General features: G+C 40.0%; 1 protein-coding gene across 2 annotated transcripts in view; it reads right to left on the bottom strand.

Annotated features, from left to right (window-relative positions):
- The window catches only part of nomo (nodal modulator), an 88,332-nt gene that overhangs the window by 49,199 nt on the left and 21,785 nt on the right, over positions 1-17,348 (bottom strand). For both annotated transcript variants that reach the window (XM_043712142.1, XM_043712141.1), the window contains exons 12-17: positions 12,671-12,821; positions 12,363-12,540; positions 11,283-11,424; positions 7,976-8,107; positions 7,738-7,874; positions 2,452-2,539 (exon numbers count right to left, since the gene is read on the bottom strand). In XM_043712142.1, coding sequence (XP_043568077.1) covers positions 2,452-2,539; positions 7,738-7,874; positions 7,976-8,107; positions 11,283-11,424; positions 12,363-12,540; positions 12,671-12,821 — 828 coding nt within the window. The remainder of the gene's footprint in view (positions 1-2,451; positions 2,540-7,737; positions 7,875-7,975; positions 8,108-11,282; positions 11,425-12,362; positions 12,541-12,670; positions 12,822-17,348) is intronic.

Here is a 17,348-nt window from a genome sequence, read left to right as displayed (position 1 = left end):
GGCTTATCTTATGAAGAGAGGTTGACTGAGCTCGGACTTTTTTCATTGGAGAAAAGGAGGAGGAGAGGGGGCCTAATTGAGGTATACAAGACAATGACAGGCATAGATAGAGTCAATAGCCAGAGACTATTTCCCAGGGCAGAAATGGCTAACACGAGGGGTCATAGTTTTAAGCTGGTTGGAGGAAAGTATAGAGGGGATGGGTTCTTTAGGTTCTTTACACAGAGAGTTGTGAGAGCATGGAATGCGTTGCCAGCAGCAGTTGTGGAAGCAAGGTCATTTAAGAGACTGCTGGAAATGCATATGATCACAGAAATTTGAGGGTGCATACATGAGGATCAACGGGGGCACAACATTGTGGGCTGAAGGGCTTGGTCTGTGCTGTACTGTTCTGTAACTTCCTTCAGCTGATTGAGTGACAGTGTGAAAACAATAAACTCCAAAGCCTCTGGTTTGGACCAGTTGTGGCTCACAAATAGAAACACTAATAAAAGGCACAAAAACGTACACTTAAATTGAATCATGTCAGTTGAAACAGATAACCTCTTCTGTTATGTTGAAAATCATATTTTTGAGCCTTGCAAAATTGAAAAACAGGGGATAAAAGGCAGGAAAATTTTGATTTTTAGCAAGCACATTGAGTGATTTGATCTGCTTGCCTTCTCCTCTTTAGGAAGGATGCATGCTTGACAATCAGTGGAAAATGTATGCACAGAGCTGAACAAATCTGCAGCATGATCAATAGGCTGCGAATATGAAAAGTGCCTGCTCAGAACAAAGAATATGCAAAAAAAATGGGAAGAGGAGAAAGGTTCATAGCCCATTATTCAAACATAAAAGCATCCGATTTTAATAAGATCAAGCAATTGCTAGCATTTTGCTTTCATAAATGAAGATGAGATTAGGATTATTGAATTAAACAATGCTAAAAATTTCCATATCATGAGCTGAGTCTTGTATAACACTCAGATTTTAACCTGTTTCCAAGAATGACTTTTATAAGTAACTGTACTGGGTAATGTGTACTAGTCTTCTCCAAACACCATGTGTGGTTCCTCACTTATCTGTTCTAACACAAGTAATTTTCCAACAATTGTTTCTTTAGCATTGCTGAAAAAGAAGTTTTGTTGAAGATTTTCATCTTGAATTTATCAGGACAATTGGCAAGAATTCCCAAAAAGGGAAAAAACAGCATTTATGTTGTTTGAGAGGATTAGTTGACGAGTGAATTGAGATTGGCAGAAGTGCTGCCATAGAGAATATAGCAATTAATGATGATTGACAGTTAACTGTCAGGTATTGGTTAGATTTCACACGAGGCAGTTTGATTCTGATTGGTCTGACCAATGCCCTGAGCAATTAACCAATGAGTCACCTACTTTGTTGAGTTAAAATAGACATAATCTGGGCCCATATTCCTTCTTTGCAAAGAGTGAAAGACTGTGTATGTAGCACACCACAAAACTGTCTGTCAATCTTAAACTGATTATTATTATAATTCCTCAGGATGGCTGATCTTATCTGAAATGGCCAGCTCTGGGGATTTCCAGAAAATCATCCTGAGCTCTCTTCTCTACACTTTGCTCTTCAAAAATCTAGGCCACATACATTAGCCTCCATTTTTATCGAACTTTTGGTGTTACGTTCAATTCAGCAATCTAAACCGATTGCTAATTTATTGTGTTTAGATCCCGAGGTTTTTGTGCTGCAAGTTATCGCGATTCACTTCCATAATCACATCTGAACAACAACTGTGAAGGAACTTAAAATTTTCCAGTTGAACACAGGGAAAACTAAGGTTATTTGCAGCCCAATCAAATGCCTCACTATTCATTTATGACTGGACTATTTTATATTCAATTAACTTTGTGCCTGTAAACCCAGCATCCACTGCCAACATATTTATGCAATACTGTCAATTATCACATTCACCTTACTTCCATTGATGCTGAAACCCTTCACAATTCCTTCATTTCCGCTGGACTCTATTTTATTTCATGCTCTCTTTCCAATATTTACCTCAAACTCCAATCATCCAATATTCTGAGAACTATGTCCTAATATATGTTAAGTGCCATAGCCTCAATTGACACACTCTCTGATCTATTGTTGTTTTAAATAACTATCCAGTGCATTGGCCTCCTGTATTTCCACTTGCTCTGCCCCAAGATTGGTGGTCAGCTTGTATTTGCTTTGGCCACATTATCTAATTAGAATCCCTTACCTTCTACACTACTTCCATCCATCTCGTTAGCTAACCCTTCCTAATGACCCTTCAAAGGTCTCCTTCCTCTGTGAAGTGCCTTGGATTATTTTTCGATATCAAGCACACAATATCAATGGTCATTTTGTTATAACAACCTCAGTGCAAACTTTGGGCAATGCGCAGCATTAAGGAGTTGCGGAGCCAAGAACTAAACAAATAAAGTAAACTTCACTCAGATTTTGTACCTGGTTTAGAAAGGCAAAATCTATTCACGCCTTTTGTGAGGTTGTATACACCGACATTTTCTGGGCAACTTCCATCCTGGTAAAATTCCTGAATAGCGATAGAATGAACAGCATTTTCAAACATATGAGTGATGACAATATGATGTATTACTTCTAATATACTCACGTTGTAGCAAAGGCAAATCAATCTAATACAGTGCCTCAGAAGTGACATTCTCACCTACTTAAATCAGACATACTCTCAATGACTGCCATCAAATGTATACACTACAGATTTATGAAACACCTTGCATTGCTTTGCTATTCTTTCAAATTAATACATTTTAATGGAATACGAAGGAACATTTCATAAGTAATAAATTATCATAGAGGTATTAAAACATAAACAAAGTCTGCTTTTAATCAGCTTGTCTAAAACAAAACATTTGAGGTTCTATTCGAGAAATTTGTAATTAGACCAAAAACAGTTTATTTGCAAAGGAACTGAAGCAGCTTTGTAAAAACCTTCCTCAAAGGATAATGCAAATGAGTACTTAAAAAAAAAGGAATTGAACAGAGACTCATGAGAAAAGAAACAGAATGACTTACAAAATGCTTGAAACTAGATGTGTGTGCGTGTATGCCCTTACAGTGTTTCCTGCTTTATTTTCTAAAATGGTTCACCAAATTAGAGAATATAATCCAGGAAAAAATTAATTTGACACTTTGACAAAAACACACTCAGTTTAAAAAAAGGCCACATGAACTTAATTTTAATATTGCCATAAAAATGTTGATGAGGGTAGAGTAGATAATGCAGTCTGCAGAGACTTCCAAAAAGCTTTTAACAAAGTGCCACATAATTGGATTTTTTTCAAAGTTTGCATTCACGGAATTAAAAGGGATAGTGGTAGATTTGATACAAAGTGACAGGAATCAGACAGTGGTGAAAAGTTGGAAGCAGAACAGAGAAGGCCTGTTCCTGTGCTGGACTGTTTCATGTGCTATGATACTGGGCTGATATCATGTACAGAGAGACTGTCTTATGAGGACAGATTGAGTAGATAAGACTTGTAATCATTGGAATGTAGAAGAACGAGCAGCAACCTCACTGAAACACACACATTCTTGGTGTACCTAACAGGTAGGTGCAGAAAGGACGCTCTATTTTCTGGGAGAATCGTAGAGTCATAGGTCATGGAAATAGACCCTTCAGACCCACTGCCAAATATAATCCCAAACTAAACTAGCCCCACCTGCCTATCCCTGGCCTATATCCCTCCAGACCTTTCCAATTCATTTATCCAAGTGCATTTTGAACATTATAATTGCACCCACATCCAACACTTCCTCTGGAAGTTCATTCTGAACGCGAACCACCTTCTGTGTAAAAATTTTATCTCATATCTTTTTATCTCACATCTCAAAAATGTGTCCTCTCGTCATACAAACAGAGGACGTAATCTTGGAATAAGGGGTCACACTTTTAAGACAGAGATGGAAAGGAACTTCTTCTCTCAGACGGTAGTGAATCCATAAAAATCTTTACCACAGAGGGCTGGAGCGGCTGGGTCATTAAGTCAAGGTTGAAAAAGACTGATTTTTAATCAGTAAGGGAATGAAGGTTTAAGGAGAAAAGGCAAGAAAGTGAAATTGAGGATTATCAGATCAGACATGATCTTGAATGGCAGAGCAGACTCAAGGGGCTGAATGGCCAATTTCTGCTCTCATGTCTCATGGTTAATTTCTTTTTAAACTGGTCAAGAGTAAATGAAGGGATTCCCCAGGGATCAGCATTAAGACCCTTACTTTTTTAACACAATCAATGACCTAGACATTGCAGTACAGGGTGCTATTTCACAATTTGCAGATTAACACAACATTTGGAATCATTGCGAACTCTGCGCAGGATCGCGGAACATTTCAAAAGAACACAAATAACCAGGCAGAATGGGTAAACAACTGGCAGATGGAATTCAAGCAAAGAAGTGTGAAGCGATTAATGTTTGATAGGAAAGACAAGAGAGATACAAAATGCAGGATAGCCAAGCTAAGAGGAAAAAGGAAGCATACACAACGTCTAGGCGACTGAAAACAGACGAAGCTTTGGAAGAATGTTGGGAAAGTAGAACCAATCTGAAACAAGGACTAAAGAGGGCTAAAAGGGGTCATGAAATATCTTTAGCCAATAGGGTGAAGGAAAATCCCAAAGCCTTTCACTCGTACATAAAGAGCAAGGGGGTAACTAGAGAAAGGGTTGGGCACTCAAGGACAAAGGAGGAAAGTGATGCGTGGAGTCAGAGAAAATGGGTCAGATTCTTAATGAGTACTATTCACCAAGGAGAGGGGCATGACGGATGTTGAGGTCAGGGATAAATGTTTGGTCACTAGATCAAGTCAGCACAAAGAGGGAGGAAGTGTTAGGTTTTACGCATTATCTGAGCTGACATGGCACCTATTGTTGAAGTTCACTTGAGAATGTAACTTTAAAAAAAAGTTCTGTGATTTATATATGAAAGAACTGAAAGCAACACGGTCATTCTAAAAGATGAGACATTTAACAAACAATCCAGGTCTTTTTCAATATATAATTCAGTTGCATCACACTGTAAACAGTTGCTATAAATTCTGTGTCATACAATCTTATACTCTGCAACCACTTAACAAATAAGCTTGTTGGACTATAACCTGGTGTTGTGAGATTTTTAACTTGGTATTCTAAAAGTCATTCAGGTGGACAAGTCCCCAGGTCTGGATGGGATCTATCCCAGGTTGCGGAGGGAAGCAAGAGAGGAAATAGCTGGGGCCTTAACAGATATCCTTGCAGCATCCTTGAACATGGGTGAGGTCCGGAGGGCTGGAGAATTGCTAGTGTTGTCCTCTTGTTTAAGAAAGGTAGCAGGGGTAATCCAGATAATTATAGACCAGTGAGCCTGATGTCAGTGTTAGGGAGGCTTTTGGAGAAGATATTGAGGGATAGGATCGATTTACATTTAGAAGAAAATGGACTTATCAGTGATAAGCAACATGGTTTTGTGCAGGGAAGGTCATGTCATACCAACTTAATAGAATTCTTTGAGGAAGTGACAAAGTTGATTGATGAGGGAAGGGCTGTAGATGTCATCTACATAGACTTCAGTAAGGCGTTTGAAAAGGTTCCCCAGGATAGGCTGATGGAGAAAGTGAAGTCACATGGGGTCCAGGGTGTACTGGCAAGATGCATAGAGAAATGGCTGGGCAGCAGGAGACAGAGAATAATAGTTGAAAGGATTTTCTCAAAATGGAAAACTGTGACCAGTGGTGCTCTACAGGGATCCAGTTTGAGAGCACTGTTATTTGTGATATACATAAATGATCTGAAGGGAGGTATAGGTAGTCTGATTAGCATGTTTGCAGATGACACTGAGATTTGTGGAGATAGTGAAGGGGACTGTCAGAGAATGCAGCAGAATATATATAGATTGGAGAGATGGGCAGAGAAATGCAGACAGAGTTCAATCCAGGCAACTGCAAGGTGATGCATTTTGGAAGATCCAATTCAAGAGCGAACTATACAGTAAATGGGAAGGCCCTGGGGAAAGTTGATGTACAGAGAGATCTGGGTGTTCAGGTCGATTGTACCCTGAAGGTCAGTAGAAGGGTCGAGAAGGCATACGGCATACTTTCTTTTATCGGTTGCGGCATTGAGTACAAGAGTGGACAGGTCACGTTACAGTTGCACAAGACTTTGGTTCGGCCACATTTGGAATATTGCATACAGTTCTGGTTGCCACATTACCAAAACGATGTGAATGCATTGGATGGAGTGCAGAGGTGGTTCACAAAGATATTGCCTAGTATGGAGGGTGCCAGGTATGAAGAAAGGTTGAGTACATTAGGATTATTTTCAATAGAAAGGTGGTGTTTGTGGGGAGATCTGATTGATGTCTACAAAATCATGAGCGGTATAGACAGGGTGGATAGCAAGAAGCTTTTCGAAGAGTGGGGGACCCAATTACTAGGGGTCACGAGTTGAAGGTGAGAGGGGAACAGTTTAAGGGAATGTGTGTGGAAAGTTCTTTAACCAGAGGGTGGTGGGTGCCTGAAAAGCATTGCCAGCAGAGGTGGTAGAGGCAGGCACGATAGCGTCACTTAAGTTGTGTCTAGACAGATACATAAATGGGCAGGGAGCAGAGGGGTACAGATCCTTATAAAATAGGTGACAGGTTTGGATCTGGATCGACGCAGGCTTGGAGGGCCGAAGGGCCTGTTCCTGTGCTGTAATTTTCTTTGTTCTTTGATACTATTTTAAAATAGGCGCAGGAGTAGAGGTTGTATTTATGGATGAGTCATTGAAGATGGTAATAGAGCACACAGGATCCTGAGCATTATAAAGAGGGCCACAGAGTGCAAAAACAAGGACTTTATCAAGCCTGTACAAGACACTGGTGCAGGTTCAACTGGAAGACTGCCTCCAACTCTGGGCAATAGACTTTCGGGAGAATGGAAGGTATTAGAAAAGGTGCAAAAATGATTCACAAAAAATGGTTTCAGAGATGAGGAACTTCAGCCACATGGACAGATTGGAGAAACTAAGATTAGTAACCTTGGAAAAGAAACGATGAAGAGGAGATCTGATAAAGATGTTCAAAATCTTGAGGTCACTGGGCAAGGGTAGACAGGGAGCAACTGTCCCCATTAGGACTGTGTTGCTTACTCCTATTCCTATTTTGTTTGTACATTTGAAAAATCGAGAACCATGGGATACTGATATAAGGCGACTGTCAAAAAAAGTAATGGCCATATAAGGAAAACCTCTTTTGCAGTGTGTGGAGTTCGAATCTGAAATGCACTGGCTGCAGCTATGGAGGAGGCGGGGTCAATCAGGACTTTCAAAAACTGTGGCTATAGATAAAAAAACAACAGGAAATTTGTAGCAAACAACTGCCGTTGCAGAGGGCTAGCATGGACACAAAGGGTCAAATGCCCTCTTCAGCATAGTAACCATTCTGCAATTCTAAGGCGAGCTTAAAAAGAGAAATAAATACAACTGCTATTTTTTTTTTATTTATAAGCTTTGAGAATCACGCATAAGACTAGCATTTATTGCCCATTCCTAATTGCATTTGAAACCACAACATATAACCAAGAATGTGCACGATCTAAAAGCTGCCACTGGTACTCAGGATGAGTAGGACGCATTTTACAATGACAATAATTAGAAAGATGGAATGCGCATGATTGCTAAAATTAACAGCAGTTTCATTGTGAAGCAGGTATACAGGCTTTTCCCAACAACGACCCTCCATTGCATTATGTTTCTCTTACCAATGTGATTGCATGAGAGAGTGAGCATCGGAGCATGTAACCTGTCTGTCTAAACTCTATCCCAGTCAAATCTTGATCCACAACCTCCAGCTCAAACGATCGGTTTTTCCAGCACCATTCTTCATGGATAATGTTCACTGTAAAAACCGACATTTTCAATCAGATTCGTTTGATTAAATCTGATGCTCATTAACATCCATAAAGAAATAATAGCATCTCAAAAGTATGAAATTATTACCCTTGTATTTGCCAGGCAAAATATTATTAAAAGTGAACGATGCGGAGTCTGCACCTCCAGAGAGCTGCATGCTTTGTTTGTCACTATGACGACTCAAAGGTTGAAGGGTCACAGCAAGATCGCTGCAGGAATCTTAATAAAGAAAATAGTGAGAGGCCAGATCATTAAAAGTATTACAAAAAGTATATAACAAAACCTTTACACCCAATGCTGAACATTTGGTTAATCCATTAAAAAATTTAATTTTTTTCTGTTCATTAACATAGGAGAAACATAAATTCAACACAAACTCAAAGATACTACAACCTCCAAATCGCGACAACTAATGCTAAAGTATATCAGGACAATCAAGACCTGGATGGCAAGGATATCTGTAGTTTCTGTATCAGCTCATTATCCACCATTCTTGCCCTGTGCACTCAATGGTGTCTCTGTTTAGCACACTAATACAGGGCTTTATGAATACCTGACCGCCCGCTGTAACTGAGAACTATAATAATGTTTTAAACATTTACAAATCCATGAATCACTTGTTTACTCACAGAAATCCTTTAAAGGAAAAGCAAGTGAAACAAAGCTGTACAATTTAAAATAGAAATATGAAATGACAGCAACTCCCATTGCTTGTCTTGCTATTGTACAATTCCATATTGTCGGTCTGCCCTTGTTTAGAATCTAACTATGTGATTAAGTGGTAAAATTAGAGAATGTGTAAATATTTTCTAGTCTTTAAAGCATTACATTTTCTGCCAAAGAGAGGTAGGCAAGGCATAGCTGTCATTTGGAGAGGGTAACAAAGGTAACATTCCGAGCCAAATATGACTCTTCTTTGGATCAGTTTGCCAGCTCTGAAGAGTCATAGAGTCCTACATCACAGAGACAAGTCCTGTGGTCCAAACTGGTCCATGCCAACCGAAACATTCCTTAATGCTAACCCTATTTGTCTGCAATTGGCCCATATCCTTCTAAGCCTTTCCTATCTATGTATTTGTCCAAATGCCTTTCAAATGTTGTTCAAGTACCCGCCTCAATCACTTCCATTACTAGCTCATTCCATTGGTGTATCACCCTCTATGTAAAAAAGATTGCCCCTCAGGTTCCCTTTTATTCTTTCCCCTCGAACCTTAAACTGATGCCCTCTAGTTCTCAATTCCCCAACCCTGGGAAAAAGACTGTGTGCATTCACTCTATCCATACCTCTCATGATCTTATATACTTCTATGAGATCCTCCCTCAGTCTTCTATGCTCTTAAAAAAGAAACCTGAGCTTGTCCAACCTCGCCATATCACTCAGATCATTGAATCCTGGCAACATCTTTGTAAATTTCTTCTGCACTCTTTTCAGTTTAATAACATCCTTCCTGTAGCTAGGTGACCAAAACTGAACACAATACTCCAAGTGCAGCCTGACGGCTTATGCCCGGAAAGTCGATTCTCCTGCTCCTTGGATGCTGCCTGGCCTGCTGCGCTTTTCCAGCAACACATTTTCAGCTCTGATCTCCAGCATCTGCAGTCCTCACTTTCTCCTGACTGATGAAGGCCAGTCTGCAAAAAGCCTTCTTTACCGCCCTGTCTACCTGTGGCTCCACTTTCAGAGAACCATGCACCTGAACTCCAAGGTGCCTCTGTTCCACCACACCCTTTAAGGCCCTACCATTCACCATGAAACCCCTACTTTGATTTGACTTTCCAAAATGCAAGACCTCACACTTATCTATATTAAACACCATTTGCCATTTCTCAGCCCACTTCCCCAGCTGATCAAGGTCCTGCTGCAATTTCTGATAACCTTCTTCACTGTCCACAATACTGCCTATTTTAGTGTCATCAGCAAACTGATGAATCATGCCTTGTATATTCTCATCCAAATCATTGATGTAGATAACAACAGCAACATGCTCAGCAGCGACCCCCTGAGGCACTCCACCAGTCATACTGAACCAAAACATCAATTCTGGCTATTTTTTCCACATGCCACCAGGCCTGCTGAGTTTCTCCACCAGTTTGTCTTCATTTTAGATTTACAGCATCCAAAGTATTTTGTTCTGTCAAAAACATCTGTATAGTGAAGAGCTTTGTATCTCTGTCTTCTTAACTTTTAAATTTGGGAATTTGATTTTAATAGTCAGTTAAACAACAGATACAAGAAAAACAAAAAGATAAAACCACCTAAAGTGACAAACGTACTAGTGCTAGTGACTGGATTAAGCCCATGCCCTTTCTTAAAGCGAGTCTCTTTCACCTGCCTTTGTATCTCTGTATGTGATGTGCTGTCAGATTTTGTTTTATATTATTCTCCTGCATATTTTATGATGTTACTGTTAAATGTAAATATAAACACAAGTTGTTGCAGCTTAGTTCTGTTTAGTATTTTCTCGCTAAAGCTGTAAAACCTGGACAAAATTGCCAGTTCAATTTGTTGTTGTTTGCTGGTAATGGAGATGATGTCAATCAATATCAGAACAGTACCCAACAAAGTTATCACAAGTCAATCTCAATAAGTAAACACATACAGCAGCCAATTAGTACCAAGGTAGGTATTTTCTAATCAACCTATTCAGAGATGTTAAACACCTCTGAAGCATGTTAGACTTGAACTTGAATCACCTAGCTCAGAGGCAGGGACACTACCGCTACACTCCTTGGTATCAAGGTCAGTGAATCAGGTTCTCCTCACACCCAAGTGTGATTGAACAATTTTCTGAGACAGCAGCATTTATGTTTAAAAAAAACATTATCAGTAATTAACTTAAGAAAACAGCAATTACCATTTTCAAATAATCCACAACTTTTTCAGTTTCATCTGGATGAGAAGAAACCTGTGAGGAAAACCCACTGCCAGTTGCATTTGAATATATACAGCAACAATGATTTGCACTCCTCCTGGAGCCTCTCCAACCACTGATTGTACAGCTGAACGGCATTTCAAATATCTTATCACTTGTAATGCTAAGTTTAAGTAGTTACACCAGCATTTGTGGAGATGTCAGTGTTGGACTGGGGTGGACAAGGTCAGAAGTCACAAAGTCACTTGATGCAGGAGCAACGCTCTGAAAGCTTGTGATTTCAAATAACCCTCTTGGACTATAACCTGCTATAATGTAACTTCTGACCTTACACCAGTGTAGGTCTGAAAGGGGAACTACATGAAAATTTAGAGTCTTCACTTCACTGAAAGGAACACTGACCAAAATATAAAAGGAAAGAGTAGTTTTAATTACAGGTGAAGCTCTGTTCATCAAAACAAATACTGAAATCATAGGAGGCTAATTCAACCAACACTCATACCCAGCAAACACCCACTTACCCAAACAGAGTACTTTCCCAGTCACAGATGCCATAAACTGGGTGAAGGATAGATCCATAATGGGTGCATCTGTAACTGTGACAGGTTGAAACTTCGGTTTCAGTGCAAGTCCTGCTTTTGCTTCAATCTCGCTGACCATCACCTATGTAATTCATAACCAGTTAGACCAATACAAATACTATGTCTAACGGTGGATATGTGCAATTCTTCATCCACCAATAACAGTATTTCTATAATCTCAGTCTTACTGTTTTCCCATTCCTCAAATACTTTGTAACATGCAATATGCAAAGTCAAAGTGAAACATCTAAACTAAGAATGGAAGAAAGTAGAATGAGCAAAAAAATAATCTATTTATTCATTAGATCACAGTTATTTTATAAAGAATCCCCGCTCTTTTGATGGCTTGCGTTAGCCAATATATAAGATTCTAAAGCTTAAATTTCAAACAGATACTGAGTTAGCGCATTGCATTTGAGTGTCAGTCAGGGTGTTATATTTGGCCCTTGCCCCTGAACTTGGGAGGGTACAAGCTGTGACTGTTCCTGCTTCCAACTTTGTCTAATTATCTCTATAGAAAAGTACATTTATGTGAACAGCAGGGGAGGAAAGGACAAAACTCCATTATGATATCTACACATGGAATTTACCAACTACAGAAGCTTCAGAAATACTGACAATGTAGCACTGGAAATATTTTCAACACTAAATGTTTATCACACGTGCATGGATGACTATGCTAACAAAGCAGTTAGAACGTTAGGCATACACTGATTCCACCTAGATGATTATATTAAACAGTGCTGCACTGCTTAATATAATCAATATATAATTGTGGCTTTTTAACATTCTCATATACTCCAATGGACATGATTTTCCTTGTAGAACGGACTGGTTAAGATTCTAACAAGAATAGACCTACAAATGAAAAGAACAACAACATTTTGACAATAAATAAATAGGGTTCCTAAATTTACAAAGCAAAAACAAAACTCCCAAAATCAAGCTGTCCCTTTTCATTGAAATACATAAATAATTTCAGATAATAACTGAATAGGTTAAATAATATATTAATTTCACCTGAATGATATAGGTTCCTGCTTTTGCTTGGAAACAGAACAATCCATGGGAATCCGTTTCTGTTATAACTGGCGAGGCTTTATCCTTATTTTGAGCAACCATTGCTAATTTATATTTGATGATTGGTTTTAATCCTTCAGGGAACCGCTTGACAGCTACTTGCCCACAGACACTAAAGCTGTAGAGCAATGGAGAAACAATACAATGTTTTGTTGCAACCAGTTTTGAAAGAAATACTACAGTGATGGAAAAGCCAGTTCAATATTTATGCATGCAATGCATCTTCCAACAGCTCTGTTGTCTCCTACCTTGTAGCTATTATATCTGCCAACTGAGGAGTATTTGGGGCAATCTTCACAGTAACTGGTTCAAAGAAGATGTGCTCCTTCTGTGTATTAATGGTATATGTGCCGGCTGTCATGTTTTCAAGTCTGAATGAGCCGTCAGCTTTTGTGGTTACTGTACAATAAAGAAGAAAATGGATAAACATGTAAGCAATGCAGGGCCTGGAAGAAACAGTCTTTGTAATTTGATTGTAATTTTCTTCTGGAAATGTCACTGTCAGCTTTATTTCACTGATTATCACACCACAGCAGAAAATCACTCACTTTAAACCTGCTGATACAGAAAATCTAAAGCAGAAATCACCACGCCAGCAAACATGAACAGGCATCAGTTTCAACATGATGTACAGCCACGTCACTGCAGTTGCAGCAAAATACTTGGGATAATTTAATTTGGTGTTTAAGTGTAATCTGAAGCCCAGCTTATTCCCTATCATTTTATGCAACTGAGTAGTGTTGCTTACAAAAACCCTGTGGACAGCACACACATGACATCACTCTTTAACTCACACTTGATGAATCACAGAACAACAGGAACAGACCGACAGCTTCCTGAGAATTAACATCAATAGGGCTGCCCCCCAACTAATTAACAAGCAATGTGCAGACAATTTGCTGACATTATCCATGCAAAAACACCTTCAGAATTAACAATTTCAATTTTTATTCATATTTTATTTTTTTAATACCTCTACAGGTAAAGGGAAATATCACTAAGTTTATCTCATACTAAAATGTCATAAGGGGAGTACCATTTGAAGGTTGAGAGATACAGGATTCTTCCACATTTGTCCTTTGCCCATGTGACTGCAATATTTTACATCTTAAACATATTTCGACCAAAAAAATGAATCATCTCTTGTAGATTCAAACAATATTGGTATTTAAATGTCAAAGCCAGATTGCTGAAGTTCAGAACCATCATCCTCACAAAGGAAAGCAATTGTCTGTGTGTGAATACAGATTACAAACATAACTTTACTGAAGTTCTAACAATATTGGGTGGCATAATGGATTAAAATTACTCTTTATAGAAATTGGGAGACTGAATTTAACCAGCATATAGAACAAAAGGGGAAAATTTTAATCCATTCAGAGCACACATCAATCCCAAGGTCGCAGCCATAAGAGAATTCATTCAGTTTGAGTAGTTTTAACCTGGAACAAATAGGCATGCTCACTCACTGAGAGGCTACATTGTATGATCAAATAGAAATAACAGAGTGATGGAATTAACAATGTTTTCTAACATTCATACTTCAGACACTTATAGAAAATAGAAACATTTAAATTTGATGCCATAACCCATGCTTCCTGAGAAATCTGTTACTGTGCTACCTTTTCAGGATTAATGATTAATTGAAGCATATTCTTGCCCTAGAGGGAGTGTAACAAAAGTACACCAAACAGAACCTGGGAAGGTGGTATTGTCCTTTGAGGAGTGATTAAGGAGATTATATTCTCTAGACTTTAGAAGAATGAGAGGTAATCTGAGACTTACAAAGTTCTTACAAAGATCATCAGAAAAGGTGAAGGAAGTGTTTTTGGGCACGTTTCTACAACCGGGGCACAGTCTCAAAATAAAGGGCAGGTCGCTTCAGACTGGAAGTGGAGAAATTGCTTCACTCAGTGGGTGGGGAATCTTTGGAATTCCCTACTCCAGAGAGCAGTGGAAGCTCCCTCATGGAGTAAACTTGAAACAGAGATCAATACATTTCTTAGTGGAATTAAAAATATTAAGGGATATAGGGATCATGCAGGAAAAATGTCATCGAGGCAGAAGATCAGCCATGATCGAGCTGAATTTTGGAGTGCAGGTTCATAGTTCCATGAATTTGGTATGCTTTCCTTTATTGGTCAGTGCATTGAGAATAGGAGTTGGAAGGTCATGTTGCGGCTGTACAGAACATTGGTTAGGCCACTTTTGGAATACTGCGAGCAATTCTGTTCTCCCCGCTACAGGGATGTCATGTAACTTGAAAAGGTTGGAAAAGGATTTACAAGGATGTTGCCAGGGTGCGAGGGTTTGAACTATAGAGAGAGGCTGAATAGATTGCAGCTATTTTCCCTGGAGCATTGGAGGCTGAGAGGTGACCTTATAGAGGTTTATAAAAACATGAGGGGCTTGGATAGGGTAAATAGATATGGTCCAGAACTAGAGGGCATAGGTTTAAGGTGAGAGGGGAAAGATTTAAAAGAGACCTAAGGGACAACCTCTTCATGCAGAGGGTGATGTGTGTATGAAACTTCCTCTAGCAGCTCATTCCATATGCATACCACCCTCTGGGTGAAAAGGTTGCCCCTTGGGTCTCTTTTATATCTTTCCCCTCTCACCCTAAACCTATCCCCTCTAGTTCTGGACTCTCCCACTCCAGGGAAAATACCTTGTCTATTTATCCTATCCGTGCCCCTCATAATTTTGTAAACGTCTATAAGGTCACTCCTCAGCCTCCGACGCTCCAGGGAAAACCACCCCAGCCTCTCCCTATAGCTCAAATCCTCCAACACTGGCAACATCCTTGTAAATCTTTTCTGAACTCTTTCAAGTTTCACAACATCCTTCCAATAGGAAGGAGACCAGAATTGAACACAATATTCCAACAGTGGCCTAACCAATCTCCTGTACAGCCGCAACATGACCACCCAACTCCTGTACTCAATACTCTGACCAATAAAGGAAAGCATGCCAAACACCTTCTTCACTATCCTATCTACCTGCGACTCCACTTTCAAGGAGCTATGAACCTGCACTCCAAGGTCTCTTTGTTCAGCAACACTCCCCATGACCTTATAATTAAGTGTGTAAGTCCTGGTCTGCTTTGCTTTTTCAAACTACAGCACCTCGCACTTATCTAAATTAAACTCCATCTGCCACTCCTCAGCCCATTGGCCCATCTGATCAAGATCCCAACGGACTCTGACGTTACCTTCTTCGCTGTCCACTGCACCTCCAATTTTGGTGTTAACTGCAAACTTACTAACCATATCTCTTATGTTCACACCCAAATCATTTATATAAATGATGAAAAGCAGCGGACCCAGTACCAATCCTTGTGGCCCACCACTAGTTACAGGCCTCTAGTCTGAATAGGTGTGACAATGCTGTGCCTTTAAGAGGTGCGTTTTGCCCTGGTTTCCTTTAGAGAGAGATTGGAGGACTGATGTTGAAAGTCTATAAAAAGGTAAACCTTGTGAAGCCTTGGGCGTTTTTCTTACAGTTGGAACAATAGAAGCAGCCTGAATGGGTGTGGTCAAGCCTCCAAACACAGAACCAGGGAGTTCAGGTTTACCTTTTATCAGTTCCTGTTGGGGTCTTGAAGAACTGAAAGCTATTTATTCCTTTACAGACAAAAGCTGGGGGTTCTCTTTCTTGGCTGCTGGATTCCTTGTGAGACAATCCTGTTTTCTGAATTTGCCTTTTGCCAAGGGTGTGTTTGTGGGATGTTACTTTATTGGAGCAGTTACTGTTTAGTAGTAATCTAATTTCGATCAGGTTTTCCAACAGAATTAAGTTATTCCACATTCTTCTTCCTTTTGTTGTATTTTAACTCTAGTGTTCGAATAAATTATGTTTTGCTTAACATCAAGTAGTTTGACCAGTAGCTTGAAGCAAAGCACCTGATATTTACGTTTAAAATAAGAAAATGTTAGAGTTTAGGCTATTATATTAATATATTTTGAGGGGGTCTGACCTGGTCCATAACATAGGTCAGGAATGAGACATTTCAGAGGGGATAGAAAATACCCTTTTCAGGTACATGTTATGATTAGATTAGATTACCTACAGTGTGGAAGCAGGCCCTTCAGCCCAACTAGTCTACACCGACCCTCCGAAGAGTAACCCACCCAGACCCATTCCCTTATATTTACCCCTGACTAATGCACCTAACTCTATGGGCAATTTAGCATGGCCAGTTCACCTAACCTGCACATCTTTGGATTGTGGGAGGAAACTGGAGCACCCGGAGGAAACCCAAGCAGACACGGGGAGAATGTACAAACTCCACACAGACAGTCGCCCGAGGCTGGAATCAAACCTGGGTCCCTAGCGCTGTGAGGCAGCAGTGCTAACCACTGAGCTACCATGCCACCCCAACTGTTACACTGCAACTAGTTCACTTGGACATCACGACAGTCCATATTGTTGAATCTCAGATAATTAGAGATGCACAGCTGGAGATTCACTTTGGACCCTAATGCACTGACTCAATGGGAAATGCTTAGGTAGTCTAAACTTGGAAAGTATAACTCACTTACTCCCCAGGAACCACTGCAAACGTCTGAGGTAGGAGCTAGAGTTTTCAGATAGTCTCGTGAATAGTCACATTGACTGAAAAACCCAGTCTAACCCGATACCTCAACCACTCAAACTCCCACCTCTGCTCCCCTATCAATAGCCTAGCCACTTGCACACACCCCAACCATCCCACTTAATAGTCCTCACCCTAAATACCTACCGTGCCTGAATATCTCCACAGCCCCTGACGAATCTTCTAAAACGCCACCTAAGTCCCAACTCCCATCTTCTCAGCCAACCGATTACATGCCCCTCACCTAAATGACTAGGCCCAATCCATCTGCTGCCTCTTCCACCCCAGCCCGCCTCGTCCACCCTCCCTCCCCCAGCCCGCCTCGTCCACTC

This window comes from Chiloscyllium plagiosum, chromosome 21, assembly GCF_004010195.1.
Source record: "Chiloscyllium plagiosum isolate BGI_BamShark_2017 chromosome 21, ASM401019v2, whole genome shotgun sequence".
Taxonomy (NCBI): domain Eukaryota; kingdom Metazoa; phylum Chordata; class Chondrichthyes; order Orectolobiformes; family Hemiscylliidae; genus Chiloscyllium; species Chiloscyllium plagiosum.
Note: the sequence above shows the minus strand (reverse complement) of the source record. Positions and strands in the feature narration are given on the sequence as shown.